This window comes from Sardina pilchardus, chromosome 15 (assembly GCF_963854185.1).
Source record: "Sardina pilchardus chromosome 15, fSarPil1.1, whole genome shotgun sequence".
Lineage (NCBI taxonomy): Eukaryota > Metazoa > Chordata > Actinopteri > Clupeiformes > Clupeidae > Sardina > Sardina pilchardus.
Window position 1 is genome coordinate 23,669,555 of NC_085008.1, and position 16,936 is coordinate 23,686,490.

At 45.9% G+C, this 16,936-nt stretch overlaps 1 protein-coding gene across 1 annotated transcript in view; it reads left to right on the forward strand.

Annotated features, from left to right (window-relative positions):
• Positions 1 to 4,777: 4,777 nt before the first annotated feature.
• Positions 4,778 to 16,936, forward strand: part of polrmt (polymerase (RNA) mitochondrial (DNA directed)) — a 57,856-nt gene continuing 45,697 nt past the window's right edge. The window contains exons 1-5 of the mRNA XM_062556072.1: positions 4,778 to 4,959; positions 5,294 to 5,389; positions 5,639 to 6,945; positions 7,258 to 7,391; positions 13,134 to 13,320. Coding sequence (XP_062412056.1) covers positions 4,818 to 4,959; positions 5,294 to 5,389; positions 5,639 to 6,945; positions 7,258 to 7,391; positions 13,134 to 13,320 — 1,866 coding nt within the window. The 5' untranslated portion in view covers positions 4,778 to 4,817. The remainder of the gene's footprint in view (positions 4,960 to 5,293; positions 5,390 to 5,638; positions 6,946 to 7,257; positions 7,392 to 13,133; positions 13,321 to 16,936) is intronic.

Below are 16,936 nucleotides of genomic sequence, written 5' to 3' on the forward strand. Positions count from 1 at the left end.
TAGAAAAACGGTCGTCTTACTTGACAGGACGCCACAAGGAAAAGCGATGCGCTGACCTGGGGGATCTTGCGCCATTACAAGTGGCGTATAGAATGTTTTCCATTATCGGACATCACACAACACGCTGCACCCAACACCCTTCTGGTATTTAACCACAGGACTTTATCCCCATACGCACACACACACACACACACACACACACACACACACACAGAGAATCTCTCTCTCTCTCTCTCTCTCTCTCTCACACACACACACACACACAAACAGAATCTCTCTCTCTCTCTCTCTCTCTCCACACACACACATACACACTCACACACACAGAGCCCCTCGCTCACACACACACACACACACACAGAGACTCACACACGCACACAAAAAGAACTCGCTTGTTGGGAGTCTTAACACCCTTCAATGGCTCCCACCGTCTACCTCCGTGGAGCTTTCAGTTCGCTCCCACGTTGATACCCTCCATCTGGGTGCGTCCCCCTGCACTGGGAAATCGGTGTGGCCGGGCAGGAGAGAGAGAGAAAGAGAGAGAGAGAGAGAGAGAGAGAGAGAGAGAGAGAGAGAGACGAGGATGTTCACAAGCGAAGGAACCTAATCTTTCCCAGCAGGGAGCCGAGCGGCTCTGTAAGTGTATGAATGGAGATAATATCTCTGTAATGAAGCCCGTTTTGTACCATCAAAGTCTTCAAAAGGGCCTGAAACTCGACCTCCCTCTTAGCACTGGCAAACCCTCTGTGATAGCTCCCATTATTAATTGTTTTCTCTCTCTTGCTAACTCTCTGACTCACTCCCAAATTTCTTTTAAGGGGTTTTGTTCCTCCCCACTGGTATTCCCTGCCTGCTGATACTTATGTTGCACATGTAGAGCTTTTCTTTAGTCTAATGACTCTCACCATTTGGAAATGTAGAATGTACAGTGCATAGCGACACTTTAACAATTTAATGCAATGTATAATGTCATCAAATAAATAATGAATACACAAACACACAGACAGACAGACAGACAGACAGACAGACAGACAGACAGACAGACAGACAGACACACACACACACACACACACACACACACACATATACACACACAGACATGCGCACACACACACACACACAAACACACACATCAATGCATACATATACATACAGTACATGCATACATACGATACACGTGTTCCTGTGTAAATAAAGTGGGATGTACAGTGTTTGTGGTGACTCTTTCCAAAATGTGATGCAATGTGATGTGTGCAACAGACTCTTGATGTTGAGCAGCACAGTGTGCGCCAGTTCCTTCTAGTGCAGGTGCCTACTATCTACCCCAGTCTATGTAAACATCCGTTTCTAAATCGGGACTGGCCACTCAACCGCTGCCATGGTCGTGGGCCGTCTGTGAGCATCGAGTCCGAGCGCAGTACGTTTGCATATCCTTCTTTCGTGACCATTGTCCTTTGTGGGCCAGTGAGGAGATAAGAGCAGCATCCGTCTGATAAGTTGCCGGTTTCTGAAAGATGCCCCATCTCCGCTTGTCCCCTCTGCACACCAAATACAGATTTCACACCGATACAGTGGTCCGGCCGTATAGCAACTCTTTTTTTGAAGAATCGGCAGATGTTGACAGGCGGCGATAAATCATACGGATGTAGTTCATCATGCAGACAACTCACATCAATCACACAGAACCCGAGATTATCTGCCCGCCGATAAAGTGGGACCAGATCAAACATTCAGATGTGGTCTTACTCGCATCAAGCAAGAAACCACTACCGCGCACTGAAAAACCACACACACACACACACACACACACACACACACACCACACACTAAAGCACAACACACTAAGAAATCACAAACTGAAACACCGCACACACACACACACACACACACACACACACACACACCACAAACTAATACACCGCACACTGAAACTCACATCTTCTCCCGTATTAAAGGGAAGCAGTGCTGTGGCTGTGGCAGCACTGTGGCTGTATTCATGGTCAGGATTAGGGGCGCGCAGGTGTCCCACACCTCTGATCTGTTGTGTCCTCTAGCAGAGACACATGCTGGTGTACTGTGATGGACAGAGAATGGAACAAACCACCCCCCACCAACCCTCCTCGCCCGCCCTGGCTGTCAGGTGTTAGCACAGAATCCACAGCACACTGACCTCCGTGGCCAGCAGTAACTGAATCTCATTTGGGCTAATCTCATCTATGTAACCCAAACAGTGCTGATTTCTGAAAGGATGATATCTTTAAATAGGATGATTTCTGGAATCATATTTCTAAGAACTATAATGTATATTCAGAAACTATGATACACTCAATGATTTAAGTGAGCAGTAGTGTCCGAAGCATTTTTGCACTTTTGTTCTACCTGTAAAAATGTATAACAAAGCTTTTCTCAAGTATTTGTGTAATTTGTGAGAAAATTAAATACTGTTGTTTTTTTACAGTGTCCTAAATGTAGTGTTGATTCAATAGATCATTTCCATGATACAGGGCATCAGTCCTTACATTAATGCCATCTTTACTTCACTTTTCATGTTTCAAAAATATATGTTACATAACAATGGTCCAAACCAAACATGACTTTATGTTAATTGTTAGGAAAAATGTTGCATATGCTGGAATAATGCGATCAACATCATCTGGAAAATACTATGTTTCTCAACATGACAAATTAGCCAACCCTGAAATCGCTCTCTTTTTGTCTCTCTCCATTCATTCCACTGGAGAGTGGCTGCACACATGCTAAACCCATTTGCCAACGTGAGTGTTTCATAAACAAAACCTCCGGCCCAGGTGAATCCCCCCCCCCCCCACCACACACACACACACACACACACACACACACACACACACACACCAAAAAATGTGCCCATCTGTAAAACAAATAAGTGACCCCCACATAGGTGTGTACACGTCTCCCAGTGATCAAAGTGTGTGAGAATGGCAGTCTTGTCCTGGCCTGGCCATTATCAGCGGGCCTGAATGGCTGTCTTCTCCCCTTTTGTTGGCCTGTTCATTGACAGTCACTCACCCGGCAATGACTGTCACACCGCCGCAAAGAGCTCGCCGCCGACAGAGGCTTGCAGCCACATCAAACAAGGCTGTCGAGGGGGCCCCCGGCTTGTGAACCGTGGCAACAAACACCTTCTGATCCTCACCTACATCGGCGCAAAAGGACACCCCTAGCCCCAGGGTCACTCTGATCTCCACGCCACCCTTGAGCGGAGCTGAGGAGAGCCAATGCCCAGTGCGGCCCTCTCTATCACACGCCGTGACCTCTTAGGTAACACTTAAGCGTCAGCTCCTGGAGGCAGGGAGGATTTAGGGGAGAGGGAAGTTGTGAACTCTCGCACACTGTTAAAGTGAACTTGGCACCTAGCTACTACTTAGATTTGATTTAGTACTGATGTTAAACTTTAAAGAGTCAATTTGTACACTTTAAAAGGTCTGATTTTTTTTTTTTTTTTACTCTACATTCATTCTAATTTCATTTTGATTTTGAGCAACGTTAGCTTTATGTAGGATAGAAGTTTGCTGAGTCTAGGAATGATTTTCTCTATGAACAAAGAGGTTTTTTATATTTCCTGACTGGGTATATGTGTACATTAACATTAGACACTAAAATGCAAATAAGATAACTTAACTAACAGCACACGTAATATCCTACATAGTGCACCTTGTGCCTGTGGTATTGGAGTTCACAATAAAAGTTATACAAGTGGCACAGACGATTCTTTAAAGAAGTAGACCTGGATGGAACCCTGTTGATTATTAGGCTAAATGTCTAACTTTTCAAAAGCTTAAACAATGTGTGAGTAATATTATCAATATATTTATACTGTCATATCGGTAGGCCTATTAGCCTAAGGACATTTGGAGAGGGGCGGTGCATTTATTGATAGGTAATCTATGTCTTAGTCCGGGATTTCATGGTGACACTAGGCCTTCAGGGAACAGTCTGATTAATCTAATACACATTTTTCAGTTCAAGCCATAAACTACTAATTATCATGAATAAGGATTAGCCTACTGTAATTTGATTGACTGTTCAGATCAGATATATATTTATCAAAGCCATTTGCAAGAATCATGGAATTTATTTAATATAGCAGTGATCATCCGTATGTCCCAATATCACCTTGTTGCCCATTTTCGTCATTCAATTTGATTGAAAACCAAAGCTGTTTGGATAATGGAGAATACACTCATCACACTTGCTGTCCCTGTGCAGTTTTCATGTTATGAATTAGGCTGATGTTGAAGCCTTGACGAGAAATTCCAATATAATATCACTAACAGTAGACGATCTTCCTTCACATAGCCTGAGGGCAACTGGATGGCGATTGTCTGTGTAGTTTGCTCTAAAGGAGAAATACTGCCATCTAGCGGAATTGTAGGCTATAGCCCCTAGTGTAAGCGCCCACTGAATCAGTTTTAATTGATAAACACAACGTGTAAATGTATACTCTATCCGTTTTAAAGAATTGGACACAGCATAATTTGTAAACGAGTGAAATCTTCGAGAGACATTAACATGTCACCAGAGTCACCTAAGTGGAGAATGGACAATACATGACTTAAAGCTTACGAATAAAATGCATAAACATGCTATTATTTATCATTCGTCTGTGTATGATTTTCAACTTGACTTTACTGAACACGCCTTGCTTCGTTCGACATTTCTGCGTTCGTTCAATCTAGCCTAAGGCATTTCGATGTATCGGTATGCGATTGGTCTAGTCTGGAACGAAATGGCGGCCTACTGTGAGGGATAGTGCGGTTATTGTGAAGTATCATGTCAACATGTCACTCTTGAGATTATGTGCCTTTCCAAAGTGTCTAACAAGCGGCTTGGTCGTTGATAAAGTTGCGCGTCGTGTGCTCAATGCCAACCACTGTCGCTCATATCTCAGAATTTGGAATAACTTTGAAAAACCACTCACAGGTAAGTAAACTTACATACATGCTTTCATAACGTTACATTACAAGCATTCGAAAGCAACTGTACCGCAAAGAGTTCAATGTCGTGTTTTTGCCATAGATTTGTTTGTCTGCAGTGAGAACAATAGTAAGAATGATAATAATAAACACTCGTTGAAATGTTAATAAATGCTGTAACCTTCTCGGCCTGTACGCGTGTAGGTTACACCTACTGCTGTAACGGTCATGGCTCATAACATTGTAGGCTTACATGCATGAAGTTCGTTTTTGAGCAGACTCGTCTTGTCGTTTCGTTGTTCCTGTGGGGTGTTTTCAATATCTGTTTTTGAACTCTGTAGACACCACTTTGGTTTGTCGACGGCGCTATTCCGTTCTGATTCCGAAGAAAGAAGAAGGGAAGACGCGTATGAGGCAACAGCATCAGCTTCTGGATGGTAAGATATGTGTTTGCTGGTGCTGGTGAACCCATAACTGCACCATCGCCTGTGGTGGCAACTTAATTTCACGACTTGATAAGTTGGAAGGGCAATTGGCCTGGTGTGTGTGTGTGTGTGTGTGTGTGTGTGTGTGTGTGTGTGTGTGTGTGTGTGTGTGTGTGTGTGTGTGTGTGTGTGTGTGTGTAGGGTGTGTAGGTATGTGCTTTTATACTGAACAGGCAATAAGATTCTCTTTCTCCTCTACAGTTCTTGAAGCCAGGATTCAGCAGCTACAATCTGATGTTGTTTTAGATATCTCAAATGTACAATTTCTCCAACTACCAAAGACTGGTAGAGGCACTGCCTCATCTAAAGGTAGAAAAAATGTGTCCGGAGAAAAGGGTGAGATGCCCAAAGCAGGCCAGCCCAAGAGCAAGGACCCAGGAGAACCCTCCGCACCGAAAAAAGAAAAACGGTCCTGGAAGCAGAGGTTGGAAACTGAAGAGATGATTAAAAAGGAGAAACTGAACCACCGACTGAAGTTTATGGAAAGGGAGACGAAAAAGGCGGAAATAACTCAATCAAAAAAGGCCATCTCAACCACACAAAATCAGAAACAGGCTAAGACTAAGAAGCAAAAGTCTCCCAGACCTGCTGATGCTGTTCAGGAGATGCCATTTTGGGAGGCTGAGCTAGATTGGGAAAAAGATCTCAGCCTGATGCAGCCAGGCACAACAAAAAAGGCCATCTCAACCACTCAAAAACAGAAACAGGCTAAGACTAAGAAGCAAAAGTCTCCCAGACCTGCTGATGCTGTTCAGGAGATGCCATCTTGGGAGGCTGAGCTAGATTGGGAAAAAGATCTCAGCCTGATGCAGCCAGGCACAACAAAAAAGGCCATCTCAACCACACAAAAACAGAAACAGGCTAAGACTAAGAAGCAAAAGTCTCCCAGACCTGCTGATGCTGTTCAGGAGATGCCATCTTGGGAGGCTGAGCTAGATTGGGAAAAAGATCTCAGCCTGATGCAGCCAGGCACAACAAAAAAGGCCATCTCAACCACACAAAAACAGAAACAGGCTAAGACTAAGAAGCAAAAGTCTCCCAGACCTGCTGATGCTGTTCAGGAGATGCCATCTTGGGAGGCTGAGCTAGATTGGGAAAAAGATCTCAGCCTGATGCAGCCAGGCACAACAAAAAAGACTATCTCAACCACTCAAAAACAGAAACAGGCTAAGACTAAGAAGCAAAAGTCTCCCAGACCTGCTGATGCTGTTCAGGAGATGCCATCTTGGGATGCTGAGCTAGATCTAAACATCTCAGCTGAGCCATTTGAAGTGGAGGCGCTGGATCAGCAGGTGAACCAGCCTGCCTCTCTCGACTACAAGCTTCTAGAAGACCGTGAGAGGAATCGCTATGGGGAAGTACACCTCAGCCTGAATTGCTTCCTAGAGACGTGTGTGTTCATCGGTGAGGTCAACCGCGCTCAACGCTGTTTGGACGCCCATCACCGGAAGCGGGATTGTCTGTCCATTAGTGCCTACAACATCATGCTGAGAGTCTGGGCTAAAAGAGTGAGTCCCACTCACACTGCTGTTGTTGATTTGCCAGTTTTGAATTTCTAAATGATTAGATGATGATGATCATTCCTGTACATTTCAACCTTTAGTGATCAATCTATGTACTCAAAGCATTTAGACCCATGCTTTCTGGATGACTGAACACATACCATACCACAGTCATCATTCCTGTTATGATATTATGTTATGTTATGTTATGTGAACTGTTATGATGTTATGATGATGTTATGTCATTATCAAGCAGGCCGACTGCCTGACAGATAGTGAATGGTGTTTTATGTTTTCTCTTTTCTGTGCCAATGGAAGGGTTGTGCTCACCATATCGGGCACATTTTTGCTCAGTTAGAGGAAATTGGTCTCAAGCCAAATCTCAGTTCCTACTCAGCTGCTCTGGAGTGCATGGGGCGAAACTCCGACACTTCTCCCATTTCCATCAACAGGTAAGACCCTATAGTATATCATACAAGCTAGCTAGCAAGCAGATAGTCACTTATGCATGTGCTATTCACCTTAATCCTTAACCCGGAAATATGTATCGTTATGATGGTTACGATCAAATATTCTAGAACAGAGCTTCAACTTAGATTTCTTTCGGAATGTTGACAATTCTGACCTTGGCATGGATATACCACATCATATATAACCGATATAAAATAGAAAAGTTTACTTTTATATGCGTTATGATATGTTAAGCACTGTCAACCGTCACGTTAAAATAGATACAACGCAGCTTCGCCGGAAATAGTTTTCGGTGTCGTGGCGACCCCCATTGTTGGCTGCAGAATATCGTGGATAGTTCTACTGGCTCAGTTCATTGCTGTTGCACAACAACACAACAGCAACAGATTGGTACAGTAGGTGATGATGACACCAAAGATCCTTCATTACTGACAAGATAGAGCAACATAATGCATCTCTATGGAAGCAAAATTCGAACAGTTCCTGTCTGCTTAAGCAAAGACGTCATAGTGGGATATCGATCGGCAAGCAGTTCAGTTCAAATGTAACATCACTTTCTAGGTCTGCTTAAAGGGGGATTTCGCCCCCCTCCCCTTTGCGAAAACAGAATGCGGAAATTGTCGAACGTTTGCGCCTCTCGCTCCGATTTAACCCTCTCTGATGACACCCCTAGTTGGTCCACAGTTTTTTCGCAGCTGCTCAGTAAACTGTGGCTTGATAAATACAGCTCTTTTCTGATGTCATCCTACAGTTTCTGGGTGACATTCGAATGAGTTGACGGTCATATTCAAATTTGCAGTGGTCTCTTAATTTTATGTATGACCGTCAACTCATTTGAATGTCACTCAGCAACTGTAGGATGACATTAGAAAAATGTGCAGTGGTCCCTTTACTTTTTCCAGAGCTATATATCCAGAAAGCATGATAAACCACAACCTGGTTTGTGCTGTCAATAAACTGTGTTATGGGAAGAGAGTCTGCTCTTGGTAGCACTGGCTCAAACGAGTATTTGCATGTATTCATTGTCATTATCTCAAAAGTGCTTCATACAAATGCAGAGGGCACACAGCGAGCGTGTGCCAAAACCCATGTCTGTGATGCGGTTACAGTTCCAGGAAGTTGATCTGAATGCAAACAGGAGAGGTCATAACAGGGCAGGCAGATCTGCTGGTTCATTTGAGTTTAGTGTGTGATTTGCTGAATACTTTGTGGTTTTTCTGAGTGGAAGATGTAAACCAGTGTAGATTTGAAAATAGATGAATAAATAAGACCAGTTGCTCCCAGCTTCACTAGACCCTCCCAAGGACAAAAAGTGTGTCTTTATGGCATTTCAGCTGAGAGATACAGGTTCATCTCAACATGAGAAATGTTCATTGCCCTGCCTAGACTGAGAGATTAAAAGCTCAGGAAACCATTGACGGTATTTTGACTTGGCTGATTAGATAGATTGTTGAGATATTGGATTTTTGATTTCATTTCCAAGAGCGGTACACCGTAGTCATCAAGATTAGAATGATCAATAAGATATAAGATCACACACAAACACACACACTAACACGCACACGCACACGCACACGCACACGCACACACACGCACATATACATACTGTATAAGGCTTGTGCACAATTCCGAATTTTACAATTGGCCTCCATTCAATTCATGAATTGGAATTTGAATTGAATTGGCCCCACCCCACAGGAAGTTGAATTTGAATTGGAATGACGGGAAGAGGAATTCAATTCATGGCAATTCAAAACAATTCCAGTCACATAACAGGAAGAATGTGTAGAATCTCACGTACATTCAGTTTTGGGAAGGTTACTTTGGAAATGTAATTGATTACTGTTTTCAATCATAAGTTGTGTGGTTTGTTACGAAAATATCTGACATATTCTGTGAGACTTCATTGTTAAACACTACTCTTAAATGATGAAATTCAATTAAATTCATATACAATTCTACTTCCTATAATTCAAATTTGAATTGTAATTCTGCATCCTGTTTTTGACCTCAATTCAAATTCAATTTGGAATTTAGGAGTCATTCTCAATTCAATTCTGAATTTTACACAAGCCTGGTATATGTTTTTGAGTTCTCTTGCTAACAAACAGACAAACCCCTGGCGGAGGGAATAAATAGGTCATGTGCATTGTGTGCTTGAGAGAACATGAAACTGATTTGACCAATTAGAAGAGCTCAAGAGTGTTTAGGCTTTTTCTTAACCATGACGGCTAGCCTGTTTCCTTTACCCAAAATATCTGTTTGTTTTTGTACTTCTTATTATACATTAGATGATGACCTCTGGAACATTTTTTGTGAGTTGTCCCTGTTTATGCCTGTGACGATGTATCAAGGCAAAGGTGGACTATGGAATGACCCACACCACAGCAAGGATCTGTGGTTTGCAGCCCATTCATTACAGTTGACGCTTCTTATTACGCATGAGGTGATGACCTCTGGGACATTTGGGATGTTCTAGGGCGAGAGATGTAATTGTGGTCGATAATTGTGGATTGTGTCTGTCATTGCCAAATCAAATGTCACTCATCCTATGTATACTGTATCTAAGCTATTCACACACATTTATTAACTCCGCCAAGGAGGTTATGTTTTCATTGGGGTTTGTTTGTCTGTTTGTTTGCTTGTTTGTTTGCTTGTTTGTTTGCTTGCAAGATAACTCAAAGCATTATTGATGGATTTCGATGACATTTTTAGGGAAGGTCTGTAAAGGCCCAAGGAAGAAATTATTACATTTTGGGAGTGATCCGTATCACTGTCTGGATCCAGGAGACGGTTATGTTTTCGCTTGGTGCTCTCTGAGTGCTTTTCTAGTTATTATTATTATTATTATTATTATTATTATTATTTTTAAAAAGTATTTTTATGCCCAAAAAACATCTTTCTCGGTTTTTAGATGTAGCAGATTCTTGAATACATCATCTTGTGCATAGATGTTCTCCTCTGCTTGTGTTGATTGCTTTACACTAATGTAGCTGATAAAGTGGTGTAGGTTTGTACAGAGCTCACATAGACATTCACAAAGTAAAGTTGAATTCCTTCCAGCCCTTCAGTAGTGACTTGCTGATGTGGTGTAGGTGACTGAAATGACCACTAGAGTGCACTACAGAGTTTGAATATGTAGAAGCGTTCCTCAGGGTGTCCTGCTTCCTGCTTGGCTGTGTTGGCTTGTTTTGTTGGTGCTGATGAACTTCAGGATGCACCGTTTGTCCTTTGTGAAGAAGAACATTCCTAAATAGAAAGATACCAGAGTATGACTGTTGAAGAACAGAACATGTAAAAAGCTTTAAATGTTTAGCCTTTCGCTATTCATACCTTTATACAGTATTATTCTGTCAGCTTCAAATGTGTGTACAACTATCTCTGTTGCATAAGCCTAAACATGATTTCCACATGCTGAGCTTTCAGTAATGTGACGACACATTGTTAGTAGATTTAGCGAGCAGCCCCACATCGAATTGAGATGCCATCCTACGTGTCTTCTTTCTGACACACACACACACACACACGCAAATGTCAGTGCTCGATAGTCCAATGACAAATAGGGGGGCCAGGCAGCCAGTCGATTGGCGTAAAGCGATATGAGTGACTCTGTCGTCCTGAACATGAGCGCTACAGTATCCCCAGGAGCATGGCAGGGTGTTAGCGTCGCACGACCCCGCGCACTTATCGTCCTCTCTTTCTCTCCACTGTACCTCTTACCCAGAGTGCCTCTCATGCAGCGTTTATACGTCCTCCCTCACTCCTCGGGCCTCGATCCTCACTGATCTACATAAAGAAAGATAGAAGAAGGGATAGACATTCTTTATGTAGATCAGTGAGGATCAAGTCCCGAGGAGCGAGGGAGGACGTATAAACGCTGCGTGAGAGGCACCTCCAGAGTGCTGCAGCTGCCAACATGCTCATGGCTGCCAACTACGATCGTCAGCTACTGTCTGTTCTGTGTCTTTCTCCTCTCCTCTCAGCTTCTCTTCTCTTTCTCTCTCTCTCTCTCTCTGTCTTCCTCTCTCCTTCTCTGTCTTTCTCTTCCTCCCTCTCTTTTTTCTCTCTCTCTCCCTCACTGTCGCTTTTCGTCCTCCCTCTTTCTCTCTCTGGCTCAGCCTGAGTGCTGTCTCATTTACTTTTAAGCAGATGACTATTTACTCAGCTAGGAGTTACTCAGGGGAGCAAACATTTTATGGACTATTGGATCCTGTGTATGAATGGGTCCCAATAGTCCAGAACCCCCCCGCCCACACACACACACACACACCCCTGTTAATTGTATTTGTATCAGCGGGAGTGTGCCGGCATTAGCACGCGCTGACTTTAGAAAGCAATTATGTGATAGTTCTTTAATCATAGTCTTGCGCCGAGGCTCAGAGGGCTGACAAGGCGGCTTACTCAGCTCCCCAGGCTTGAGCCTCTCTCTCGTCTCTCTGCCCGTGATGGCCTGCAGTTCCTCTTGCATCCTGTAGAGGGCAGTGTGGCCACACACAACCTAACACAACCCACCAGCTAGGAAACGCCTCTTTCTCGCTCACACACACTCACACATACACACACGCACACAAACACCCTGTTGCTTTGGAAACTGTCAAAGTCTGTTCCCTGCTTCGGATGTGACAAAGAGCATCCCGTAGCTGCCCCGGCACACGGTCAGAGAGCCGACTGGAGCATTACGGAGCGCGGCACTTAGGGAGGACGGGCAGGCACCCGAAGTGGCCTCGTAAATGATAGATACCTCCCCTGTGCTCCTGAGCCCTCAGTATTGTCTTACGCCGCCCTACCTCTGCTTTGTTCTGCGTCTCTGCCAACGAGCCGGGGGGGCTCGCCGCTCCCTCTGCCCGCGCCACGCCACGCCGCGTCACCGTGGCTACAGCGCCATCAGTATTCCGCCCACCCCCCCCCCCCCCCCCCCCGAGAAAAGCGGTCCGGCCAACAGTGACGGGTGATGGCGTCGCCGGGCGGTTTCATTATAATACACACGCCGCTCCGTTCCCACGACCATCTGTCCGTGGCCGACGTGACATTCACAGTGGTGTGTAGCGCGGCGAGAGGTGTCCCCACAATGCCCCGGAGCACTAGGAGACACTGCACACGAGCGCTGCGTGGCCAATACCCGTCATTTCCCGACTATTAGCCGCGGCTTATACATTGATTTTGCAACATTTCTTCAGCTATGAGGTTAATACAGGGGGGCAGTTAATATGTTGTTAATATGGTTTTGTTTATTCTAATGCGGCTTATATGCGGGAAATTACTGTATGGAATCTCAAGCTCTTTACTACGAGTCCTGACAAAGCATTCCCACACTCCTCTTTAGCTCAGATCTTCAAAACCGTCAAATCAGAAATGCCGATCTACTCATAGTGGGGAGCTGCAACTGAAGCGTTCCGTTCGCAACGAGTAAAATCCATTTTAGAAAACGGGTCTGTTTTTTTCAAACGTGCGCCCCACTGTCGCGTCCGGTGTAGCTACTTCCATCGATTATAGTGAACGGAACGCTGCCGCCACGTGCCTGCTGTAGCTCCCCTGTTGAGAGGAAAGATTCAAAAGTGAGTTTTTGCTCAGACCAAAAGTGATGCTCACTCTCTAACAAAGGCAAAGGCCAACAACGTGTTGGAGTGGAACCATGATTTGTAGTTTGTTGTAGTTTTTGACGAACGTGGACGTGACGTAGGCATGAATTCACTTCCCTCACCCCTTCTCTGTCTCCTCCGCAGGTGCCTGCAGAAGATGGAGCAGGACGGCATGACCGTCAAAGAGCTCCTCCAGCGGACGGCCTTCCGGCAGGACGAGAGAGACATGGTGGTGAAGGCTGTCCGCGTCGTCAGACCCGACTTTCAGCCCAACAGCCCCTCGGACCGGGAGGTCTGCTCCTCGCCGCTCGTCCAGGAGTTTTACAGAGAGGTAAGGGCCCTCTTAACCCTAGTCTGGCGGGGGGCGCTGTGGCGCAGCAGGCTACAGCGTCCGTACCATTTACGGGTCCGAGTGCCCACGGGGACCCAGGTTCGAATCCGACCTGCGGTCATATCCCAATCCCGCCCCATCTCTCTCTCCCACTTGTTTCCTGTCTACCTCTTCACTGTCCTATTCTAATAAAGGCGAAAAGGCCGAAAAAATATACTTTAAAAAAAAAAAAAACCCTAGTCTGGCTATCACCGTGCTAAACTCAATCTTTTAAGATTGAGCATTCGTCTAGGGAGTCTGCGCTGTATTTCTACTGCACAAGAGGTGTGATTAATGGGCATAGTTCAGATGACTCAACTAGGAGAGACAGATGTGCAGGTTTCCAACCTGAGCTGCAGGGCGAAGTCCAAATCACCGGCAGGTCAGGCAGGGTTTACCCAGCCTACTCTTTTCTGTAGCAGGTACCTCAAAAAAGGTAGCCTGGCTAGCGCCTACCACTTCTCAAATGAGACGTGGTCCGGCAACCAGACGTTAATTTTCTCGTATTTGAAAAAAATGCCCAGATCCGTGCATTGGGCGCCACGGATGTCTATCAAATGCGTCTGTGCATAGCTCATCATGGTCTTGCTTTCCCCCTTGTTCTGTGATTGATCCCCTATCTCAGGCAAAAATTAAAGCGGTAGTTTCCAGACTGCCTTAGCAGCGTCAATGAAATCGCTGTGTAAGGGAGGATGGGAACACCCAGGTTATCAAAAAGGTGCATGGAGATACTTGGAGATACTTTTGTATACTTCGGTGGTTGTATTATCCAAATCTCGTCCTCTCCCAGAAAACTGTCAAAAAGAAGCAAAGACAGATCTGTCTCCGTCTCTAGATAGCGCACATTATGTGTGTTTGTTCGCTAGCCTCCAAATCTGGTGGGCTTTGTTTGATTCGGAGGCTTCCGTTCGAGAGAGATTAGGCTTGTGCATTGAGTTTCTGTCCCAGTTAGTGCAGCCTTGGAGCAGAGAGAGAACACAGCTGAGACTGTTACAGACGGAGACAGAGAGTGCGAGACAGAGCTTTTTACAGAAGCCTTTCTCCACCGCTAGGGATACACAGTGTCCCAGCTCAAGGTGTAATGATGTTCCTTGCATTCTCCACAGTACTCCACCCCACACGCCCTCCAGCTCCCCTCCCCCACCCAACCCCTTTTGTAATGATTTATCGGAAGGGTTCCACAGCATACATTTGTAAAAGTACTTCTCATATTTGTATGTTTGCATCCTAAATCAGTCAAGGCAGACTATTAGTCCACAGTTTGTCTGGCTTGGTAAAACCACTGCTGCTGCTGACAGGAGTGATAGATTTCTGGCCTGGAAACTTTGAAACGAGAGCAGGTTTTATAATGAATGCAGTGGTCTAAGAGTGGGTGATTTAGACCTCCGATCTTTCTGTTCTCACTGAGGATGACTGTTTTCTTGGCACTGTGGGATTTGCACTGGTCTTGTGAGCAGATTAGCCAGATAATCCTTAATAAGAGTTACTGGCTCTTTGGCTCGTTTTCTGTCATGTCTGGCTTTTCTCCGTGATGATGAGTTGTGGGTGTGAGGTATTTCATGAGGGTAATCTCATGTCCTGTGCTTTGAAAAGGGCGCTGTCGCAGAATGGCTGCAAGTGAAGGAAGCCGCTGGCCTTTGGCCGAATCTCGCACATTTAGAGATGCTTACCCAAGCACACCAGTAAATGAAGCAAATAGAAGAGGAAGTGCTTGAGGAGAGTGTGGCGTGGTGGCCTAGTTTCCTCTTCATGCATTTTCAGGTGGCTGGCAGCGCTGACTACCTATTAGCCTGGCCAGCCTGGCCCATCCCAGTGCTGCGCTGCGCTGTGCTGCTCTGGGCTGTGATAAGCCTGGCCTGGCCCCACAGGAGCTGGAGGTGGCACAGGGGAGCGTTGGCATGCCAGGCTCTGGGGCAGGGGGAGGGGGATTAGGGGGCGGGGGGGGGGTAGAGGCGGGCGTCCCAGCTGTTTGCTCTGGGGGTGCTGCTCATAGCTATGCAGCGCACGTCTGCCCGCTGCCTGCTCATCCTCCCACCCACCCACCCACCGCTCCTACGGTTGACCTTTACTGGCCCGGGTCACACTGACAGCTGACATGCTTTCTACACATGCACACCAGGTCTAAAACGCACGCGCGCACACACAGACGCACACAGACGCACGCACAGACACACACACACGCGCACACACGCACACACACACACACGCACACATGCACACCCGCACACACTCACTCACACTAGGGAAGTTACTTGCAGGCATGCACACACACTGTACTCACAGACACAGACGCGGCTGCATGCACTGCCACGTACATGACACACGCATTCTCAAACAACACACACACACACACACACACACACACACACACACACACACACACACACACACACTTCATCCTCGTTCCTGGCAGCACGGAATGTTCTAGTAGATGCCCAGTGCCTCTGTGTTTATCAGTCTAGGGATGTGCAAGGGCACAGTGGCAGCCCCATACCACCACAAACACACACACACACACACACACACACACACACACACACACACACACACACACACACACACCTCAGAGTCTTATCCCTGGCCGGCGCTGTCTCACAGCAGTTATTGCCCAGATGATTTATCTGCCACCTAACCTTTCGTTTGCTTTGGCCATTGGCCACAACCGAACTCGCTTGTGGCCAGAGTTGAAGCCCAGTCTCGCAACGTTGTTTCCGCGGGGCACTAAAGTCCGTCCCACCCCCCTCATCACCTCCACAAACTCTCCACCTCCACCCCCTCCGCTCCCGCTTTTTTTACAGTGTCTCCTGACAATGTGCAGATGTCCTCGCGGGCCCCTAAAACGTCCTCCGCTCGGCAGTAAACGCAGGCACGCGAAAGCATGCCGATAGGTATTAACGAGGACCTCGGCCCACTTAGCAAGCTGCTTGTGTGATATACGCAGTGTTTGTAATGCGCGGTCTGAGCCGCCTGCGTCTTGGCTCTCGGCCACCGCTTTAATGCGCGTCAGAGCGAGGCCCGGCACACCACTGTAAAAAAGCTCATTTTCTTTTAATTGGGCACAGCGAAGCGGGTGGTACATAATTCAAGCATCCTCCGGCAATTAATTGGGGTTCTGGATCAGTCGCCGTTAGTGGACCCTAATGCAAACTGTGTTCCCATCAGAGTGCGTCTGGGTGGGCATAATAAGATCCGGTCAGGATCTCTTCTCGTTTCTACTGTGAATACACACACACACACACACACCCAAAAAGACTGGGAGGGAGAGAGATGGATATATAGGTGGATGTATAGATGTAAAAGAATGCTACAGCACATACATTTTTCATACGTCTTTATTCGTAAACATTGATAACACCAATTGTTATGGTGAATCAGAATGCATCCTAATTCTACAGTAGTTTATGCTTTTCGTTGTAGCTACATCCATCCATTCAGATCCTCCATGCAACATGCAAGTTCATGAACTGGTGGTTGCATCTTTTCTTCTGCGGCCCCAACAGAATCTGAATAATCCAGAACTCCCGGCACGTCTCCGTCGCCCTGCTGCTTGGTTTCGAAATCCATATTTATACAGCGT